This window comes from Morone saxatilis, unplaced genomic scaffold, assembly GCF_004916995.1.
Source record: "Morone saxatilis isolate NCDOM2014 unplaced genomic scaffold, NCSU_SB_2.0 Contig16, whole genome shotgun sequence".
NCBI classification, from domain to species: domain Eukaryota; kingdom Metazoa; phylum Chordata; class Actinopteri; family Moronidae; genus Morone; species Morone saxatilis.
The window spans coordinates 21,505,159-21,526,782 of record NW_023339718.1 but is presented as its reverse complement, the minus strand read 5'-3'; the positions used below and the strand labels follow the sequence as shown (position 1 = coordinate 21,526,782).

The 21,624-nt window shown below is 37.8% G+C and overlaps 1 protein-coding gene across 1 annotated transcript in view; it reads left to right on the top strand.

Moving 5' to 3' along the window:
• The window catches only part of LOC118325589 (putative histone-lysine N-methyltransferase PRDM6), a 32,269-nt gene that overhangs the window by 1,567 nt on the left and 9,078 nt on the right, over positions 1 to 21,624 (top strand). The window contains exons 2-3 of the mRNA XM_035658307.1: positions 10,356 to 10,504; positions 11,211 to 11,369. Coding sequence (XP_035514200.1) covers positions 10,356 to 10,504; positions 11,211 to 11,369 — 308 coding nt within the window. The remainder of the gene's footprint in view (positions 1 to 10,355; positions 10,505 to 11,210; positions 11,370 to 21,624) is intronic.

The window sequence follows — 21,624 nt, the reverse complement described above, 5'->3', positions numbered from 1 at the left end:
GTAATAACTTTACAGTAAGTTCTTTCTGTAGGAACTTTCTTCGTGTGGTGCTAAATAGTGACTTAATTGTGCTTTATTAATCTCTTATTGAATTAATGAATAATTTTATTTATGTAATAAGAAATTCCTAATTTTTACATCATTTTTGTACAATATGTTCACAAGGAATGTAGTGTAAATGTTCATTTCTAACAACTTTTCTATAATTTTTTATGTGTCCCTGGATTTCTAGATATTTCTGAATATTTTTATAGTGTTTCATCAAACATTAACAGGGCTTTTTAAAATATTTCTATGATATGTATCTAATCAAAGCTCCACAAAATTAGAGTCAGGCCTTATTTTCAGCTGAACATTCACTTAAAATCAGTGATATATAATTATTAATAACGTAAAATAAAATGATAATTTAATTAGATTGTTCCCACTTTAAAAGTAATTTGTCCTAAAATTTTCCGCCAGTTTAAAATGTGATAAACATTTTAAAATTCAAACTATAAGACATCCATTTATGTGTTAAACTTCAACTTCACCTCAGTTTATAAGCAACTTTTTTTGTTTTACTGACAGCAGTTTTCTGCAGTTATCTCAGATGTTACAGTTGGTTGGATGTCTGCAGCCTTGGACAGTAGCTGCAGGAGGGTTTGGGTGTAGGAGGTCAGAGGTCAGAGGTCAGAAGCCTGGCCGGGGTTCAAACCCTCAGACAGCAGCAGCAGTCAGTAGGCCTACTGCTCGGAGTTAATATTAACCAGACGTCATTCAGATTGTATGGAAATAAGAGTCAGGGTTTACACCTGCCTGCCTTTACACGGTCTTTCTATTTTACTGTGGTTTTATTTTTATGTGCGCGCTGATAATAATAATGATTAATCTCAATTAAACTCCGATCAAAGCTATCGATTAATTGCATATTCGTTTTATTTCAGGATGTTTTTTTTTAATTCAGGACAGTTGAACAAATCAAACGGTTTCTTTAAAAGCGTTTAAACAGATTGGAGTGGGTTTTTTTCTTTCGTTTATTCTCTTTTAAAATCTATGTAGGCTGAATAGTTTTTAAATTATTATTTAGCACTCGTTGAAGATTTTGTTAGTCATGTGATTCTCATTCATTTTTAACCGCGCAGCAAAAGCAAACCACGTTTTCACTCTTAGAACTCCTCTATTACTTTGGCTATTCCGCCGTATGGGGAGTTCATGTGTGCGTGCGTGCGTGCGTGGTGTGTGTGGTGTGTGTGTGTGTGTGGTGGTGTGTGGTGCGTACGAGCCGTTATTGACAGAGAGCCGTCAGCCGTGAAAGTAGCGCGCACACGCCGCTGTCTTGTTTAAAATCTCCTCAATCTACAATGTGCGTTTCATCCGTAACGTCAGGGTGTCCCGTTACAGGTAACACACACACGCACACAGTCTGAGTTGAAGCTCAGCGGCCCGTCAGTCCGGTGTAACGGGACCGAGCACTCTCCCGGTTTGAGTCCCGGCAGCCGCTCCGCTCCCCGCTGCGCACGTGGAGATGAAAGTGAAGTCTCGTGTCTGTTAGTTGAAGTTTTAAGGTGATGTTTGGTGTGTTTGCAGCTTTTTTATCTTCAGACACTAGGCTACTTTTCTGTGATTGGTTTTATTTATTTTGGCCTACCAGTGATATTTATTGTGATTCCACTGAGGATTACAGAGCAGCGGTTCAGTCACAGTGGACAGTGGACAGTGGGCTCTGAATTCAACATTCATTCAGTACTGGTGGTTTTACTCATCAGGTGCGAGTGCAGCGTTCAGTTGTTATTTTACGGGGTCTTGTTGTTTTAAAATGTTTGTTTTACCATAATATTTTGATAGATTATAATATTTCCGCAATGTTTCTTTGTTTCACAGGGCATTTGGGGAATTTATTGTGTTAATTATATTACATGTAGATTCGTTTTTCTTTTAATATTCTTGTAATCTTTCTGTAGTTCATTTTTAATTCGGTGTGTCTGCTGTGCGTAACAGTTCATTTATTATTGGACTTTATGGAGCGGCGGTTCCAGCCTGTAAACATATTAATATGACATTAACGTGGAGTGCATTGCATGTTGAGCTTGTTTTACCTTTCCTGTAATATTTTTGCAGTGGAATTTCACATTTAATATTACTTCTTACTTCTTATATTAGTTCTTTTAATCGTGTAGTTTTTGTTGTGCGGGTTCGTTAGTGCTGCATGAGCGGGTCAATAGTATCGTTTTAATATTAAGACTTGTGTGGATTGTGGCGCATCATCTGCAGGACCTGCTGTATGTGTTTGTCCTGTGGAGTCACCAGCTTATAACACTCCTGTAATAATAGAAGGTCGAAGGTTCACCGCAACTTCACAACTTATCATAAAGTCACTGTCGCTGCTTTTGCTTTTAGGCATTTTGGTAGCGATCCTAAACACCGGAGAGATCCTATGATGTGTGTGTGGTGTGTGTTGTATGTGATGTGTGGTGTGTGTTTGTGTGTGTGTGTCTACGAGCGCTCCTCGCTGTATATTCCGCGGTGATAAAACGGACCATCAGCAGTAATCTGCGTCGATACGCGCCGGCAGGGCCGATGAGGGATGGAGGGACAAGCAGGAATTAATTGCCGTATATAGTTTTGTGTTTGTGGAGGAGAGAGAGAGAGAGAGGAGGTGAAGGGAGACCAGAGAGAGGAGACTGGAGAGAGGGGAGAGGGATCGCACTCCACCGGCCACTGCGGCGCTCCTATTTCAGTCATCCCAACACGGCCGGTATTGAAGTCTCTGGGGTGCTGTGTGTGTACTCTAGCTGGTGTGTGTGTGTGTGTGTGTGTGTGTGTGTGGGGTGGGTGTGCAGTGCTATAGATTAAGCAGTCACACAAACGGACACTCCGCTCATGTGTCACCGTCGGCACCTCGATTATAAATTACAGGCCTACATAATAATGATAATAACACAGCATTATTATTATATTATTATTATTATTATTATAAACTTGCCCACATATAAAAACATAAATGGTCCAAAAAGTCATATGTGTTTTCATACATTGTTTTTAATATTTGATTATTATTATTATTATTATTATTATTATTATTATTATTATTGCATATCTATTTATTTCCTCTTTCATTTAAGACAAAATGTTTACTATTACAATATATTCCTAATAACGCACACTGTGCCATTAAAGAGTTCAAATTCTTCAGCTGAAGTCTCTCATATTCCTGTAAGTTTGGGGGAATTAATACACTGAGGAGGCATTTACATTTTACAATTACACACATTACACATGATTATTTTTTAAAGGGAGATCCACATATTTTTGACTAAATATCTTAAAGTTTGACTATTTATAGCTAAATATTTTGATTTGAATATTATTGTTCTACACAGATTGTACAAGCCTTTAGAGCAAATTTGTGATTCTGGACTATATGAATACAATTGACTTGACTCGTGGGATGCAGAAGGCTTTGGATCGTAAGGGAGATACAACTAAATCAAACTGTTAAATTAAATGTAGAATTCAGTAAAATTTCTATTTTAGAGAGGTAATCTTTTTTGTTTTGCTGTTCCATAAAGCTGGAGGACTTATAACAGAAAAACTTCAAAAACACTGGATCCTACATTTCCCATAATGCAACTGGGTGGTATCATTAGACCATCTATCCCCCTGGCGAAGGCTCACTTCTATCACACTTCACACCTCCAGTTCATACGTTTTCTATGATAGACCCTAATGACATCACTATTACATCATCAGGGTTGAATTATTTTCAGACTTGACAAAGCTCCTCCAGAGACACAGAAGACATTATACAACTGTTTTTATATACCAATCAGTACTCTCTGTGATGAGTAAACCAACTTTTATGTGTGTTAAAGGGTTTCTTTAAACACGCGCTGGATGGGTTTTACTACGGCCCTGAACACATGAGACTTTAGTTATTGTCTCATTTTAATCTTTTAATTAAAAGAGCTGTCACTCAATTTGGGAGCTAGCAACTTCCAATCATGTGGTTTGAATTTTCATAGTGAGCATGGCTAACCTCTGTTTACATTTAGATCATAGATTTATCGTTACATGATCAATTCTGCCATATTTATACTCATACTTTCCATCTGTTGCCTATGAAAATAATTCAAACCATTAGAACCTCAAAATAAAGATAAATAATGGCCCCAAAAAATCTTATCCAAAGTTATGATTTGAAGGGGGAAAAAAATCATATTTAGTAGCTGCAAGTTTAAAACATGTCACTAACATGTCATCCATTGTCGTAGTTTTGTCTTTTTACATTTTTCAAGGGAATAGAAAGTTCAAACTTGATTAAAAATATGTATTTTTTTGAAACCTTAAAGAGTCTGGACTTTTATCCACAATAAATGTAAATGTTATTTTGTAGAGAAATAAAACACATGACTGGAAGTTATCAGACAGCTGGGATGTATTTTGCTTGGATAAAAAGCCCCAGATCAATTCTTACAATTTACATCTGGACTAAATGTCAGCTGGCAGTTTTACTGTAATTTAATAAAGTCAGTTACACACACACACACACACACACACACACACACACAGAGCTCTGTTTGTTAGTTTCCAGCCGCTGTGTCTAATAAACGTCCATGTTTAATGTGGGATAATGAACCCATGTTTGACATGTTCATACTGCTGTCCCACTTTAATCCCTGCCCATCACTCTTCATACACACAGAGACATAGTGGGCCCCTGACAACAGCCCAGAAACAGTAAATATATATAATTCTGGCATTTTCTGTAACTCCTGTCCTCTATGTAAGATTAAATCACCTTATTTTACTACTTTTCTTAGTTTATTGCATCGTTACCAGTGCCACAAGGTTGAGATAACACAAGTTTTTTTTTGTTTATTCTGCAGTTTGAGTTTCAACCAAACTGCAGCAAACACCTGCTGACAAATGAAGATAATTCATCACATTGATACAAATATTATATAAAAATCTGATATCCACAACGGCATCATACAATCGTGTAAACAGTATAACTAAATCTCTGACAGTTGACAAATTATCATGTCGCCCACCCATACAGCTAGCTAACCAAGCTGCATACTATAAATCAACATCTTATGCAACTGCACAGTAAAATCCTTTAAAACATCACTTTCTTGGGAGGCTTTTATTGTGAAGAAAGTACAGGAAGTGCTTTGAACTAATTAGACATTAGAATTTATCAAGTTTTATTTAGTGATTTCTACTTCTACAGAAACTCACATTATCACTATATAAAGTTATTAAGGCTAACACGTGTTGGCACATATCTAGCAGACACTGAGCAACATGAAGTGGTGCTTTTGCCTGATGAATGTAAGTCTAATATTCATTCTCCTTTTAGCTTTGATTTGGTCTCCACCAACTCCTGAGACAAATATATCTGGCTCTTTAGCTGCTAGTCGCTAACTGTGTCTGTCTATGTAGTGTACAGTGGGTTTATCTTGTTCGGTGCTGCTAGAACCACAAGACCAAAACTAGGAGCTAAAAGAGGCTAAAATGCTCTGTAGAGATTTGTTCATCGTGGGTTTACAGTGTAGAAGTGCAGCCTCGCTGTGTGGTCCGTCTCCATTTGGTCTCACATCTGTGTTAGAAACAAACGCAGCTATTAACATTGATAGGCTTTAATGAAGTGTGGTGTTTTTTTTTAAAGGATAAGTCCAGAAGTTTGTTACGGAGCCTCAACCTTCTCGCTGTTTGGTGCTTGTGATGGCGACAAGTCAAAAAAATGACAAAGGCTGTATTTTACTTTAATCGCTTAAGTTAATAAGTTAATAATAAGTTAATCACCCAGGATTAGAGTCAGATAAGAACAAATGTAGAAATGGAGAGTGGCACTTCAAAGTCTCAATATATAAAAATTTTGGTTACTGATGTGTTCATGAGGCAGATGATCCAGGTGTGTTTAAAGAGATACAATATTTAAAATCAATGTTTTTAGGAACATACACTTACAAAAAAAAAAATTCATTTTGTGGTAACAACATAGGACAAAGTGCCCGCAGACCTTTTCACTGGAAACGGCGTCCAGCGCTCAGAGATCAGAGGCAGAGCGGAGCTGTCTAAACACTGGCGATGGATGTAACAGAATACTGAGTTTGAATGATGGGCAGCGAGGAGAGCACGCCATAACAAGTTCACAGCCAGTTCATCAGTCTGAATGAGAGGAAGAGAAGAACGGAGAGGAAGAAGAGAAAATAGGTTTACTGAAGAAAAGACGGCACATTTACACCTCTAACTGCATCGTGCTGTACTGACACTGTAGTATTAGTATGTGTGTTAGTAGTCAGCTTGGTAGTAATGTTAATATTACAAAGAGCACATGTAAATTTTATTTTCACCCATATGTTGAACAGAATGGCACATGGGGAAAAAAATCACAGAATTCACATACAATAAGGGTGTGTTTGTCAGATATTTCACATCATGTCAAATATAAGCACATGGGGTTTGGGGGCATTTCACATTTGAATGATCATATTTAGCATAAGAAAAAAATTATTTATAAGAAGCCTGAGTCATGACACTAAAAGCCTCAAAACAAACATGAAAATTAAATTTTTCAAACCTTGAGTTCAAAGATTCATTATTGACTTTGGAAGTAAGATGAGATAAGAAAGAACTCAATTTATCCTGAGGGAAATTTTTGTGCAGCAGTTGCAGTACAAAGTAGGAAGAGTGCTAATATGAAATATCAATAAACAGGTCACAATACCCAAAGTATAAACAAGGTTAACTGTAAGCATCGCAAGTGTCTCATATCTCCAGTTGCTTGGTGAGTTGCATATAGATATGTATTAGTTTGACAGAAAATTATTAACACAATGTAAATTTACAGGATATTTCTGTAGCTTTCACCAAAATCTCATGGTCTTTATCAGCAGTTTGTTTAGTTGTTCTGGAGACAGCTGTTATCATGTTATGTTTAACGTTTTAGTCACATGAAGGCCGCACGATGTGGCTGAAAGCTCCGTAAAGTTTATTGTAATCTTGTACTTTCATCTGTTTCAGCATCATTCACAATTATATTTTATTGTTAAAACATCATCAGTCTTATAGTTAAAGTACTACTAGTATTGTAGTAATAATAAATAAATAATATTAGAAGTAGTAAAACAAGTATATATGAACATACAGCATATAAGGAAATTCCAGGATGTATTTGAATCTATCATAGGATATTTTGAAATACATATAAATATATTGTCATCTTTTAATATATTATAAACTAAAATGGCATCTCTTATATATTATATATTATATATCTTATATATAAGTATATTAAAAGTATATTTTACAAAAGATGAAGTGTTGATAACTGATGTTTATCAGTATAGGGAAAATTATTATTATTTCACAGTGAAATGCAGATATTATATTATTATAGTATATAAAGTTTAGTGTGTGTTATTTTCTTTTTTTTCAGTTAACAAAAGAGGCCAAAGTTCTCACATGTTTAACTTTGTCAAACAATGTTAATCCCTTCCTTAAACAAGCAGCTGTGCAAGAATTTTGCTTAAATAAAATAATCTAAAATTGGTGAAATGATGGTTTGAATCAGGAAGTATTTGATCAAAGAATAAGTAAAACACAAGTACGGGCCACAAGATTGTTTTTACTGAACTCACCTCCTGTCGGTCTGCGTGTATTTGTCTTTTCGCCATCTCCTGTGAAAATAATGTGAGTGTGTCGCTGTGGACGGACGATCACAGCTCATCTACAGCCGACACTGCTCTGTTCAGAAGGGAGGAATTCTCTCTGCTAGGTTTAATGCAGACTACGTTAGTGTACATAATGAAGAGTGAAAGTGTAGTGACAGACTTTATGTTTTATGCTCATGATTTTGAGAAACATAGATCTAATTATTCTCTGTGCGAGAGACGGTGTATCTTTAAAAGACTCAGAAACAGAGAGGTTGTCGGTTCAAATACTGTCTGCTAACTTCAGTGAAAGACAATTCTGTTCAAAACTTCCACATTCTTTATAATAAAAAAAACTTTTAGGTCACTTATTGGAACTTTTCGGAAGCTTTCAGCGAGTGGTAGTACTTGAGTTTTTAACTGCTTATAAAGCAGCATCAGTTTAATGCTGATGACTTTATATGACCTACATAAGCACCATGAGTGACAAGATTTTTTCTGTATGGTTATTCTTAATGACTGCCACCAGGTTGGATTCGTTCGGATTCCCCTTGAAATCAACAAAATGAGCCAATGGAAACACTACCACTTTTGTCCACAGGGTCCGCCAGAATCAACACAAAATGAAAGTTCCTTGTTGCTGCTTTAAGTAAACGTATTAATACCACCCTCTAAAAATACTCAAAAGTCCTGCATTTAAATGTGGCTTCAGTAAAAGTATTCAGAAATCAGGAAAATGTATGAAAAGTATTAAAAGTATGTAGTTAATAAAACACCATATTTTATAAGCTCTTAATATGTTTTGTGCATTCATTTGTTAAGTAAAAGTAGCATGAATTGGCATGAAAATAAAAGATTCAATTAAAGCACCAGTACCTCAAATTTGTACATAAGTACAGTACTTGAGTAAATGTATTAGTCACATTCCACCACTGCTTTTAGCCACATCTTGTAGCATCTGCTGATGGAGGATGTCAGATGTGGCCGATTTAATAAAAGAGTTCTGTAATGTTTTAGGAATAATTCAACATTTTGAGAAAATCTTTTCTTTTCAAGAATTACAAGGAAAGATCGAAACCTCTCTCATGTCCGAAGTATGAAGTTGGAGTCAGGACCTGTGGCCCTTCATTCCTTCTCCCTCCCCCTTGCCCATCTATCTTGAGCTGTCCTATCAATCAAGGCAAACAAAAACCTTGACTTTTGAACTAACTTTTAGCAGCCCCTCTAAAGATAGATTATTAAAGAGTTGAATCCCATTTGTCTGTACATAAACATGTAAAAATGATAAATGATTTTGGGGAGTTACCTGCTGGAACTATTTCTTGCCAAACAACAACCAGGGTCAGTGACTTCCTGAAGTCTTTCCAAAATGTTGAACTCTTCCTTTAAAGTATATACTAGGTTGGGCTTTCTACCTTTTGAATATGTTAGTTTAGTTTTAATATCTAGAAAAATTTACATTTTCCTTTCTTCATACCAACTGTCAGGTACACAGGTACCAAAGGCTGGCATACAGTGTAAACCCAGGGTTCTCATTGGTTAAGACTGTTGTTGAAGTAGTTTGAACAGTAGATGGTCGAGCATTGTGGAGAAATCAGCCTGTAGAATTTTTCCCATTTACTCGACCGTGAACCTGTGTTACATTTTGTGGTTTATAAATGACCATAATATGGTTTAATTTACTTCTATCAATCATGGTGTAAAAGTAGCCGTCACTCTCTCAAATGGCGGATATTTAATTTTGGGAAAACCAGAAAAAAACAACAACATTAACATCCTGTTCCTCTCTGTGCTTTGTGTGCTCTGTGGGAGTTTTGTGTCTAGATAATAATCTCTCATTATGTTGCTACAGTCAATTAACATCCATTACTGTCAGACTGCATCTCTGAGTAAATGTTGACACTCGCTAATTCCCAGCAATACGCTGCTCGCCACATTTAACCTGGAAAAACACACCAGAGTGGACTTTTTTTTCCCTCATTTGGACAGTTTCAAACACATCGCCTTCATGATCCTCCTTTTTCTTCCTCTTTCCTTTTTCTTCACTTTCAGTTTTTTACTTTTTTTGTCTGAAGGATTTTTTTATGCTAAGTTTGAAATAATCATTTAAATCTCACTTTTGATTATAAGCATCATTGAAATAACTCTTCAGTTCAACAGACATAGCTGCAGGTTGTTCTTCAAGAGTGCACAGAGCTCCAATAAAGGCAAATAAACAGCGTTTATCCCCATGAATTAATCTTTCTACTCTGCTCTTTCAGGGAATTTCCATCAGTGTTTTTATCACAGTTTCATTCACAAGATAAATTCAAGGTTTTTGTACGTCCTTAAAACATGTCAAATTTAAGATTGATGCTACCTTTATTTTTTCAAATCATCTCGAATTAAAGGAAACGGTGTATAAAATAGACATGTCACAATAAAGACATTAAAATAAAAATAATTAGGGAAGAAAATAATCAAATCACACTCAACGTTAAAATTGAAGAGAAAGAGAAAGAAACGTTTGTTTAAAATATGATAATCTTAGACTGAAATCAGGGTGTAAACACAGCATTTTACTTCAAAAAATTTGTTTTAGATTAAAAATGTAAAATTTAAGGGTTTTAAATCAAATGCTGCACAAGTACATTGTTTCATAATAGAATGTATGCTTTTTATCTGTCTCTGTGTCTGCGTGTTATAAAAGGTAATAATCTCCCCTTCTACCTGCAGGTTGTGACATGTGCGCAGACAACAGGAACGGCGAGTGTCCGATGCACGGCCCTCTTCACTCTCTACGTCGTCTGGTCGGCACCAGCAGCACGGCGGCGCCCGTCACCCTGCCGGACGTCCCTGATTGGCTCAGAGACCTGCCCAGAGAGGTAAGACTTCCTGTCTGTCTTTCTGTCTGCTGTCTGCCTTTCTGCCTATGTAGCTGCTTGACTATTGTATTTTACAATGTTTTAAGGAAGTTATATTAGAAATTTCCCATCAGAGAACACTTTTTATCCTCTTAACAATGGGATAAACTCTGCTGTTTGAGGCCAGCTGTCTTTATATTTGAACAAAAACGTGTATTTCTGTTGATTACAGCAATTGATTTATCTTCACCAAAAGTACTTTTACTAAAGGAAAGGATTTGTTTACTACTACTACTACCAGTGTATCCTGGTTTGAAAGTCAATGATGTTGCCTACACAGTTCGGTCAGATGTTCTGCGGCTTGCCAGCTGTTGTACTGCGGTTTGCTAATGTTACCAAAAATTTACTTAATATGGTCTTTCTAGAACAAAATTTTCTGCACTTTTTGCATGGACAAGGTAACAGCGTGGTAAAGGGAAGTGACTCAGAAAACAATAAAAGGACACTGTAGAGGAGCTGTGTTAGTTTAGCAGGTTATTCTGGGTCTGCAGAAAAAAAGAGAAAGACAGACCACAGGTGAACAAGAGTGCTGCATTGTCACAATGTAGAGAAGTAAAAGTCCTGCATACAAATTCCTTCATTAGTTAAAGCACTGACCTTGGTGTCCTGAATAGCTGTCCAATGCATAGAAGTACACTGTATAAATATCTCTGTGTTGTGTATGCAGGTGTGTCTGTGCACCAGTACAGTTCCTGGTCTGGGTTACGGGATCTGTGCAGCTCAGAGGATTCCTCAAGGAACCTGGATCGGCCCGTTTCAGGGAGTCCCACTGCTGCTGGACAAACTGCACTCTGGAGCCGTCAGAAACACAAGACACCTGTGGGAGGTAAGAGGGTGAGAAGGGTGTGGATTTATGGGTGCTGTAGTCTCCCAAGAGCCTCACAGCATTCTTCATTTGTACGACGAGTGGCTTCAGTGGAAAGTGAACCCTCAACCCTGTCAGTAGATGCACAGGAATCAAATCCCTGTCTGGATGATTACAGGTGTAGGTGCGTGTATGTGGTTTCAACATCAGAGATTTTTTCCAAGATTTAGTTCCAACAAACTTTTTTTTTAAAGATATATTTGGACAATATAGGTATGATTGAAATGTGTTGAGTGTCATCTGAGTGGAGATATAAGATATCAGGGTTGTTTATCACCTTAATGTTGCAGACACTAATGACACTTGAATGGGAATGGGAAGTATGGGTAAATCTGTAACTCATTTTGCTATATATTGCACATAAAATAAGATTAACTATCGTCATTACAACTAGCCAAAACAGTCTCTCAAAAACAAACCTATTTATCTATTTTTATCAATTTATTTATTTTTGAGACATGCGACCACACTTCTGTTGTTTCTACAGTTTGAGAAAGCAAACATGTTAAGTTTGAGGCATGTTATTGCAGGTCTTGAAAAATATTAAAAAGCATTGTATTCAGTTTCTGGGAAAAAAGGCCACAGAAGTCTAAAATTTAACTTACAAGTATTAAATATCGTCCCTAAACCAACAGTGGGATTGTGGTGCAGGAGGCTGTTCAGTCCTTTTTTGTGGTGTTTCAGACAGAACCATCAGACCTGCAGTGAGCACTGTTACTGTAGCAGCTAGGAACTAAAATAAACTTAAATGATTAATCATTTTTAAATGGGTAATCCATCCATCCATTTCATGCCGGTCCAGCTTACATCATTTAATTAATTATATCATTAGAAATGATTGTTATGAGTGGAAAGTACTGAAAAATAAATAAATAAATTATATTTTGACAAATTTAACTTGGTGAACCTGCAGAACACCCCGTGCTGGCTGTGCATGTTTATTGTTGGTGGGTGCCAGTTTGTGTGGTTCTGTGTGTATTTGAGTGTGTTTGTGTGCTTGTGGTCAGCGTCATGTCACCTCTCAGTCCATTGATCAGAGCAGATTGTATTTACATACAGTGGCAGGAGAAAGTCAATGTGGCAGTTATAAACAGCTGCATTAGCATTAGCAAGAGAGAAGGAGAGACAGAGAGGGAGAGGGGGAGAAAGAGAGAGGGAGTGAGGGATGCTGGGAGACAGAGAGATAGATGAGTCCCTTGTGGCCGAGCTGGTAAAGGTCAGTCAGACGTCGGTTGACCGGACATCAGTCTCTCTGCTGTTGACCGCAGCAGGACATCAGGAGGGGGGGAATAGGGGAGATGGGTTGGGAGGTGAGGTGGGGTGGGGGTGGTCTGCAGCGGGTCATAGGTCAGAGGTCACAGGGGGCATGCACACATCATAGGCCAAGTCCAGCAGGAGCAAGGAGCTCATCATGTCAGGGTTTGTACTTCAAACAGAGAACATGAAAGCGTTGAGTTCACTGACAGCAGGATTTTCCTGATAATCTGTCTTTAAGTATTTTGTCTGATACATCTACGGTCGCAGTCGGACAGTTTTTCATATCAGTTCCTTACCTGTCGATCACTTTCAGCTTTCAAAGGCACAGTCAAACAGCACTTTGAGTGTCTTAAGCTTCTGTAATGTGACATAATGTGAGCTGGGTAGGAGGTATACGATCCAACTATACTGGGACTGGATCGGATAGCTCAGAAGTGGGCCTGATGATATCCACAAGCTAATGGTCAGGTGCAGTTTTTTGTTTTGGGCGGATATAAACTCTTCCCAAATCACATCACATTTGACTGGATACTCAAAATATTGGAATGTATAGTAACAGAGAAAAGTTTTTTTTATATATATTTATATAATAAAATGTTTTTGACATATTTACACAATAAATAGAAAAAAATGAATGCAGGAACACTGGATTAGAATTTAGAAAATGTTTATTTCATTGAACCGAGTCTTCAATAAGAACTGACAGATGATTCATAGGGCGACATTTAAAGTGATCATTGAGTGATCTTTTGAGTGCGACATTTTCTATGTTACAACTTAATTCTCAGAATATAACTTCTTTCACTTAAAATGATGACTTTATAATGTAAAATTACATATTTTTTTAATGTTAGTTCTCAGTACTAGAACTTTACTCTCATGTACAATTTTTTACCCCCAAATTTGTTTTTACTCTTCTCTTAAAATCTCAGTTTTTGGGTAGCAAGTCACTTTGTGTCATTATTTGTTAGAAATAAAAATGTGAATGTCCAGCCATATTGACATCCATCTTATTAGCCTGACTGGGATTTATTTATTAACTAAAATATAATATAATTGTAAGATTATTTGAATTTGATGCTTGAGTGATAAAAAGACTCTTACACATTATTGTTACATCTTCATTTAAAACTGTTCCTAAGATTACCAAAATCAAACCTTTATTCAGCTCAGGAAATAGCTGTTTCTCCAAAGGTTATGAGATATAAAAATATACAGGGTGTAAAAATACTACAGGAAACTGTTTTTTAAATATACTACTGTACTTTAAATACTAACAATTTCTGGATATACAATAAATCCTGGAGTAAAGAGAGGGAAAAAGGTATAATCTTGTGTTCTCTGCAGTGTTTTTAAGTAAATTACCCACATTCATGTGTTTTACAGCTCTGATTGAGTCTTTGTTGTTGTATTTAGACCCAGCAGAGTCAGCTACGACCCAGTATGAGGTCTAAAACCAGCCTTTGAACCTCTCGGCCCAGGAGAAATGCTGATCCGATAACCCGGCCCTAACCATCGGCAGATTATCGGCTGCCGGGCTAAAACCGGTCATTAGGCCTATTGATGAAGAAGCTTTACACACAGATCCCATTAAAACTCACTAGTTGTTAAACTCGCTTATTGATGCCCCCCAAAACAGGAAGAGATATTTGTCCTATAGCCAATCAGGGAGCTTGTGTCATGTTGTCTATGGTGTCCAGGAAGGGCCAGTTTTAATTAAGACACTTGCCGTTACGTCTGGGTGGAACAGTGGAGGATTTTCTGGTGCTGCAGTATTTTACGGCTCGACAAATTGATCTCCTCTGAGGCAGAGCTCAGTGTTTGAGCCTGAGTTTATGGAGGAATAACTCTTTAACTATCTGACCTGGAGCTTTGTCACTTACTGTTTCTGTACTGTGGTGAAGAGTTCTTAATACAAACATTCCTTTAATATCAGTATTATTTCTTGTGATTTTTAACCCCATATAGGTGGGCTCTGATGAAAGACAGTGAATTCTATAAAGCATATCTTTGACAGAATGCTGTATAGATTATGTTTAGTTTAGTTCATCAATTAATTGATGAAAAATGAATGGACAACAATTTGTCTTTCTTTCTTCTTTCTCTGGTAAGGAAGACGATATAATGGTAATGATGGAAGGAAATAGTGAATGAAGAAAAGAAAAAAGAGGATAAAAAGAAGTTAACAGAAAAGAGAAGAATAGAAAGAAATAGGAAGTAGAGAAGGAATGGCAAAAAGAAAGATATTACTGGTGTTTTCTGTGCTTATCTGATGCTGAATGTAAAAATCCTTGTTTATTTACATTTAGTTCATTAACATATGTTTTTGGACAGCGAGGTGCAAAATAATCTATTCTTATTCCATCCAAATGTATTTACGTCGCACCGCTCTCCTCTAGTAAACCGCATTTTATTAAGGTTGTCACAAAAAAAGTGTGGATGAGATGGATGCAGCTGTACAAGTTGTTGTAAGTTGGCTTACAGAAATAGCAACTCTTAGATCATCATATTTCTTTGTTAAGTTAACTGCTCCCAGCAACCGCCACTGCACCTTCCTGATTGGTTACGGCACAACAAAAGCTCCTCCCAAACACAAAGGCTGACAAGGGGACAAATGGTATTTCAGTCTAATAAGCATCTATGATATTATCTTTTGTGAAATCTGAATTTTTAGGACAGTACCTCCAGCCACGAGATAAATATAGTAAAAAATATAACATTTCCCTGTGAAATGTAGTAAAAAAAAATGTGGAAATACTGTACTCCAGCAAAGTACCAGAACCTCAGACTTGTACAGTAATTGAGTGACATTGCAATAAATATTCCCACTTTCATCTGACCGTGCTTGTTGAGGGAAGGGAAGGCAGTTTCTCATTTTCCCCCTGCCTGGATTCGGACCGAGGTTGTTCTGATTGAAAAGAATGTGCAGTGAAAACATGAGAAATGTCCTGAAGTCACAGCTCTGACCTCGTCCTCTGGGGTTTTACGGGAGTTTTCTTTTGGACAGATCCGAGACTGGATGAGCTGTCAGCACAGAGTCCGTGAAAACAGCCCCAAACATCATAACTTCAGAGCGGCAAAGAAAGGAAAACTTCAGCTGCACAGTTTGAGGCAAAATATTTTGTTAGTGTGGGATGTTGATGAGACACATGAGGATTCAGAAAATTCCAAAACGCCTGTTGGTATCTTGGCTTTTTGCATCTTAAAACATATAAATCTATTTTCTTTGTCTGTTTCTTGTAACCGAGTCACTGTTGTCCGCCTTTACACGCCTGTTGGTCTGTCCATTTGTGTTTGTCTGTATGTCCATCATCGTATTCCCACTGTATTCCCTACAGAATTCCCATTGACTTTGTGTTTTCAGTGGTTTGTGGTCACAGCGTCCAGTAAAGGCTCTGTAATGTTTTCTTGACTGATGTCATTATTTAATGTTTGTGTGGCTGTCTGTATTCTGCATTTTATTAAAGGGTCTGATCGCCATTGACATCATCAGTTTCATTACATAATCATCAACGGTTTTATGTCAAATTACATGTTTTGGTTTCCTGTTGGTTGGATTTCAGTGAGGCGTTTGAGTTTTTATCGGTGGAATTTTTGAATGAAAGCAGTGAATTGCTGCATTATATCAGTGTGGTTACTGATATAATGCAGCAGTTCAGTGGGTTTCGAGTTTATCTGAAGAGTCTTGACAACTTAAGGTTTAAGGATACAATGATGCAGAGCTGTAAATGTGAAAACATCCAAGTCCTGTGAGCAGGTTTGTTTGAAAGAAAATGATATAACCTGGTCCGGAGCAACTGGAAGGACTTTTAACAGGGTTTTCTGTCACAAAGTAGAGGTTTATAGTAACTTAGGGGCAGGGTCCAAACTGTTAATGGCTCCTACTAAATACGTAAATCTTTGAAAATGCCTCACAAAAATATACTTGTTACAATTATAATTTTTTAAAAGGCTCAGTAATTCTCCGACCAACCACCGACTCTATGAATAAATCAAAACAAAAAAAGAAAGGGTCTTCGGTGAAACTAAGCAGGGCTGGCTAAATCAAAGAAAAAGTCAGTGCTGCTAAACTGATCTCTAATCTCTGACATGTTGACAACACATTTAGTTTAGTCTGTTGAGGTGTTTTGCTTAAGATGAAGCACACGTTGATCATGTTGTCAGGCTGTGTCCTCTTTGCTCCTGTTGTGTCCAATCAAAACTCTGCTCAGATCAGAACTAGAGTTGGATCCGACCTGTGACCAAGGTGGATTAGAAAGTGTGAACCAGATACCCTGTCTGGGGTCTCTGTGGCTCCCAGGAGATCATGTGACTTTAGGGTCTGACTGTGGCCACTATAAACCACCACTCAGCCCGGCTCTGTTTGGTTAAACCCACTCGGTGAGTCGGGTTAACGCAGTTCATTTCTCCTCTCTATGTGACATCACCCTGTAGGCATGGAAACGGTAGGGGTTCAAGAACAAAGACTGGGGTTTTCCATCAGGACCTTCATGTTAGAATAACACAGAGTGTGTGTGCACATGTGTGTCTCTTTATAATCCAGGAGCATGTTTGATCAGTGTGTTTTTGCACAGTGATAAAGCCTCTGGTTGTTTCCTCTTCTGTGTCGGTGTCTGTAGGGGCTTTGCATGCTGTGATGAGCTATGGTACAAACGGTTACATGTTCTTTTCATGCCACAGGTTTGAAAGCATCTCTGGATGTTTGCCATTTTCTGTCTGCTCAGTTTATCAGCGTTATGCTGATGCTCATCAATTAATTACCATTGCATTAAAAGGTGCAATGTTTAATGCATGGCCACATGTTCCACAAAAATAGGGGGCAGCAAAAAATGTTCTACCACAAGTAGCCCACTAAAGTGATATGAACCAAAAATAAACAGATATTGATTAAAAGTAAGCTGAAATAACTGCATCATGATGCCCATTTGTAAAAAGTCTGAATTCATACTTTGTCAGGTCTGTCCGCTTGCCTACAAGCAACAACTAGACATCTAGACTGAGTAAACGTATGGAAGGTGAACATTTTGTACCCTTGACTTCAGTCCGATTACTTGTGGACCAGGTTGGTGTTGATGGTAAATCAAGAGGGTGAAGGACAGTGGGAAGAAACATGAGTTATTCATGCTCATACTCCACTTTCAAAACTTGGTATATACAGATACAGTTTTGAGTCTCCATTTTCATGGTTTCAGGTTTCAATACGCTAGAGAAGACAGAATAAGGTAAATCATTTACACTAGTTTCAAAAGCAAGACATTGATTGGTGGATGTTGGTGGGATCAGTTGGCAAGAGTCAATGTCAAGCAGCTGGGTTGAGGTACATCAGACCAGAGTGTGGAGATCATTGGGACAAATGGGTGAGGGTTAGTGGGACAGGTAGGCAGGGTTGATGGATGATCATACCAGTGGTTTGGAGTCAGTGGGGCAGCTCGGTGGAAGGTTAGGGTTAGGGTGAATGTGTGGATGGGAAATCAGAGGGTTGGGTCATTGGGTTACAGGGTTGGTTAATTTGACAATATGCATATAAACCATTAGAGGATATAGATTTGTCAACCATCACAAATGCAAACCTCTAATATTTCTTGTTGTCACTGTTAGGTTGAGGCAAATAATGCTATAAATCAATGCGTACAGGACCGTTTTATAGTATTATTGGATTTAGATGATTTTGACGTCAATGTAATGAAGTACCTTGTTTATTTTATCTTTATTTTATCAATTTCTCAATATATCATGTTACATATCATTATATCAGTAGATTATTATAACATATACTGATGACCAGGACTCTATCCTCATCGTCCGCACTTACTGATAGCTGTGGGTCAGTCCAATGAGTGAGTGGGATTGGTAGATGTGGTGCAACTGGTGTCCTTTGGGTGGGTAGGTGAAGCAATTGGGTATACGGGACATATGGGTGAGTTAGACGGGTTAAGAGTTAGTTGATGTTTCTCAGTTGGGGGAAGAAGGTGTTTGTTGTCTGGTGGGTAAAGGTCCATGAGATTAGTAGGTAGGGGCTTTTTTTTTTGGTTGTTGGTACCTTGTATGGGTGGTGGTACGTCAGTCCTGTGGGTGGTTGTACCTCTGTCCTGTGGGTGGTTGTACCTCGGTCTGGGTGTGTTGGTGCTTGACGCTCTGCTGCTCCTCGCTGCTCCTCATTGTTTTGTGAGAAAGCAGCAGCTCTGCCTTCAGACGGGAACTGGCTGCTGTTGATACTGAGGTGAATCAGGGTCGGTTATCTAAATATTATCCATTTCTCTGAACGATTATTACCCTCCTGATTTATGAGTCGGCTCGCTGCTTACTGAAAACAGTTTCAGATGGTGAAGGCCTCGCTGGAGGCCCAGACTGTTGCTCTTGGGCATGACAGCGGCGGCGGTGGTGATGGTAGCAATGGCAGCAGGGTTTATGAGGCTTACTGCTAAAAAATGGACTCCTCAATGACAGGTTGTGTTTAAGAAAACTGAGAGATTTGGTAGACGAATACCAGCCTGGATGAATGAAGAGGAGTCTGTCTTTATTTTGGTTTTATTTAACCCTCATTTCATTTCACCTGGCAAGTCGGCCATGAACACTTTTTGTGGTTACAGAAGATTTAACTTCCACATTGACAACAGAGAATAGAATCGGATGGATATGGAGAGTGTGTATGAACAGATTGTCTCTCTGTTGGGATATTGAGAGGAATGATGAAGAAGGGATGGATGAGACAAATGAGAAACTGAGAAAGTGCAGTATGTCCATTGTTTTGGTTCATTGGTCCATTTTTTATAAAGGCTTGGTAACACACACAGCTGGTCACTGTGTGTGTTCATGGTGATGAAGGAACACATCTTGTCATGTGTAATGAAGTTACGTTTAGGGATTGAATTTATTATTCAGTTTATAGGTTTTAAGGCAGATTAAATTTTTCTTTAATTATTTATCAATTTTATCCTAATTCCAGTAGCATGGAGAGGACTTGGAGAGGGCTTCAAAACTTTTGTATTGGGAAATAAAATAATAATTCTTTGGTTTACTGGCCCACAATTGTTTTGTTATTTTAATTAGACATTAGTTGGTTGAGTTGCGTTTAGATTAAAGGTCCAGTGTGTAACATTTAGAAGGATCTATTGGCAGAAAGTATAATATAATATGCATAGGTATGTTTTCAATAGTGTATAATCAACTTAATATAGGAATTGTTGTGTTACCTAAATTTTTTAGGAGCCTATTTATGGCAAGTGACGCTGTGGTGACTCATAACAAAAATCCTGGTTACTGTTCTGTTAGTATACTAATCAAATATCTTGTTACAGAGATCTTTTATCACTCACAACTGCCAGCATTCAGCCTGAAATAACCCACCTTCATCATACAACCTTTTCGTCAGTGATTGTGAGTCAGTTACTTTAGAGTTAAAGTCCCTTATGATGAGTTGTTCACACTATTTTGTCCACCACCTGCAGGAGGATGAGATACACCAAGATTAGGAAAAAGAGGAAGAGGTGAAGGAGGAAGGAGAAGGGGAGGAGGGAGTGAGGAGACATAGTAAGATAAGGAGGAGTAGAGGCAGATGAAGAGAGCAGATAACAGTAGAATTAGTGGAGTTTCATTGATTAGCTGTAGAACAGAAGTGTGCAAGCATTGATCGGCTCTCAGGAACAGTTTTACAGGATTTGGACTGAAAAAAAAGAAGAAGAAGAAGACAACAGTGTGTTCTGTAGAGAAAGAGAAGAAAAAGAAGCAGACTGATACTCTGACTTTTTCTGACACTGATAATAATTGCTTACTGAGCATCTAAACATCTTCTGTACTGATGATAGAAACAGTGAATGTGTTGCATTATATGACCAAGATGAAACTCTGAAACTACAACACACCACCATACAGCTGACAGTGTTGGCTGCTTTGAAATTTTGCTGAAGTGGTATGTTCATGTGCTGGTGGGGAGCTCTGACATGATCTGATATTGGAATGCCACACAGGGACCTTATTATTGCAAGAAAATTCAGACACACATTATCCTTTACAAAGTGTCCATATAATTTTTGTGAGAATTTTATTTTCCGAAATATACAGTAGCTTGTGAATGCAACGACTCTCAATTCTCAAAAGTCAGAAATGTCTTAAATGTGTGCTTAAATCCACCACAGCAGCAGGTTTTTTAAATTAAGCCTGTAGAAGTGTACTCAGGGTGTGGTCAGTACACTCTGACATCACTATCTTAGCCCACAGATTTACAACATCATCTTAGCCTCAAGATGCTTTAGGGAAACAGGGCTTTCCTCCAGAAGAGGTCAGTGAAGCACTTCTTGGATTGGTGTGAAGTTCCTCTTTAAAAAAACTACTCTTCATTTCCTTAGTACCAGATGTGATTAAAAAGGGGGGAGGAAGCAGGAAGGGAAGCCTGGATAATCTTTACAATTATTTCCATTAGATGTTCTTGACTTGAAATCGCCTGAAATGTTGCATAAACAATGACTCCATAGTAACAACTGTAGCTGAGCACTGCTACATGTACTTTGAGTGAGTAGATCAGTTGTGCATCTCAACACACTCTGAAGGAGCCATCATATTTTATTTTATTTTATTTTATATTTATTATGCCTTCCTGCATTAGCTACTCTTTTACAGTGTGTATTACAAAGCTTTTCTGGGATTATTTTAGCTGAGCATACAGAATATTTCTATCTTTTCGGCACAAGGTGTGAGGTTTCTCCAAAATCTCCAAACACATTGCTAAATTTTGCCTAAAAAAGCTCTTCAAAGCAGACATAAGTCTCTGTGTAATCTGCAACCAGTTAAATTTGTTTTAATCACGTCACAGTGGCTTCAGTTCAAAAAAAAAAAAACATAGAATCTTGAGTAAACTCAGAATGACCTGCTGAACTCTGCTGATGGAGGATCTGAAATGTTTCGGTGTTAAAGAGCTTCAAATACACTCTGCATGTTTGTGTGTGTGTGTTTAAGTGAGAGA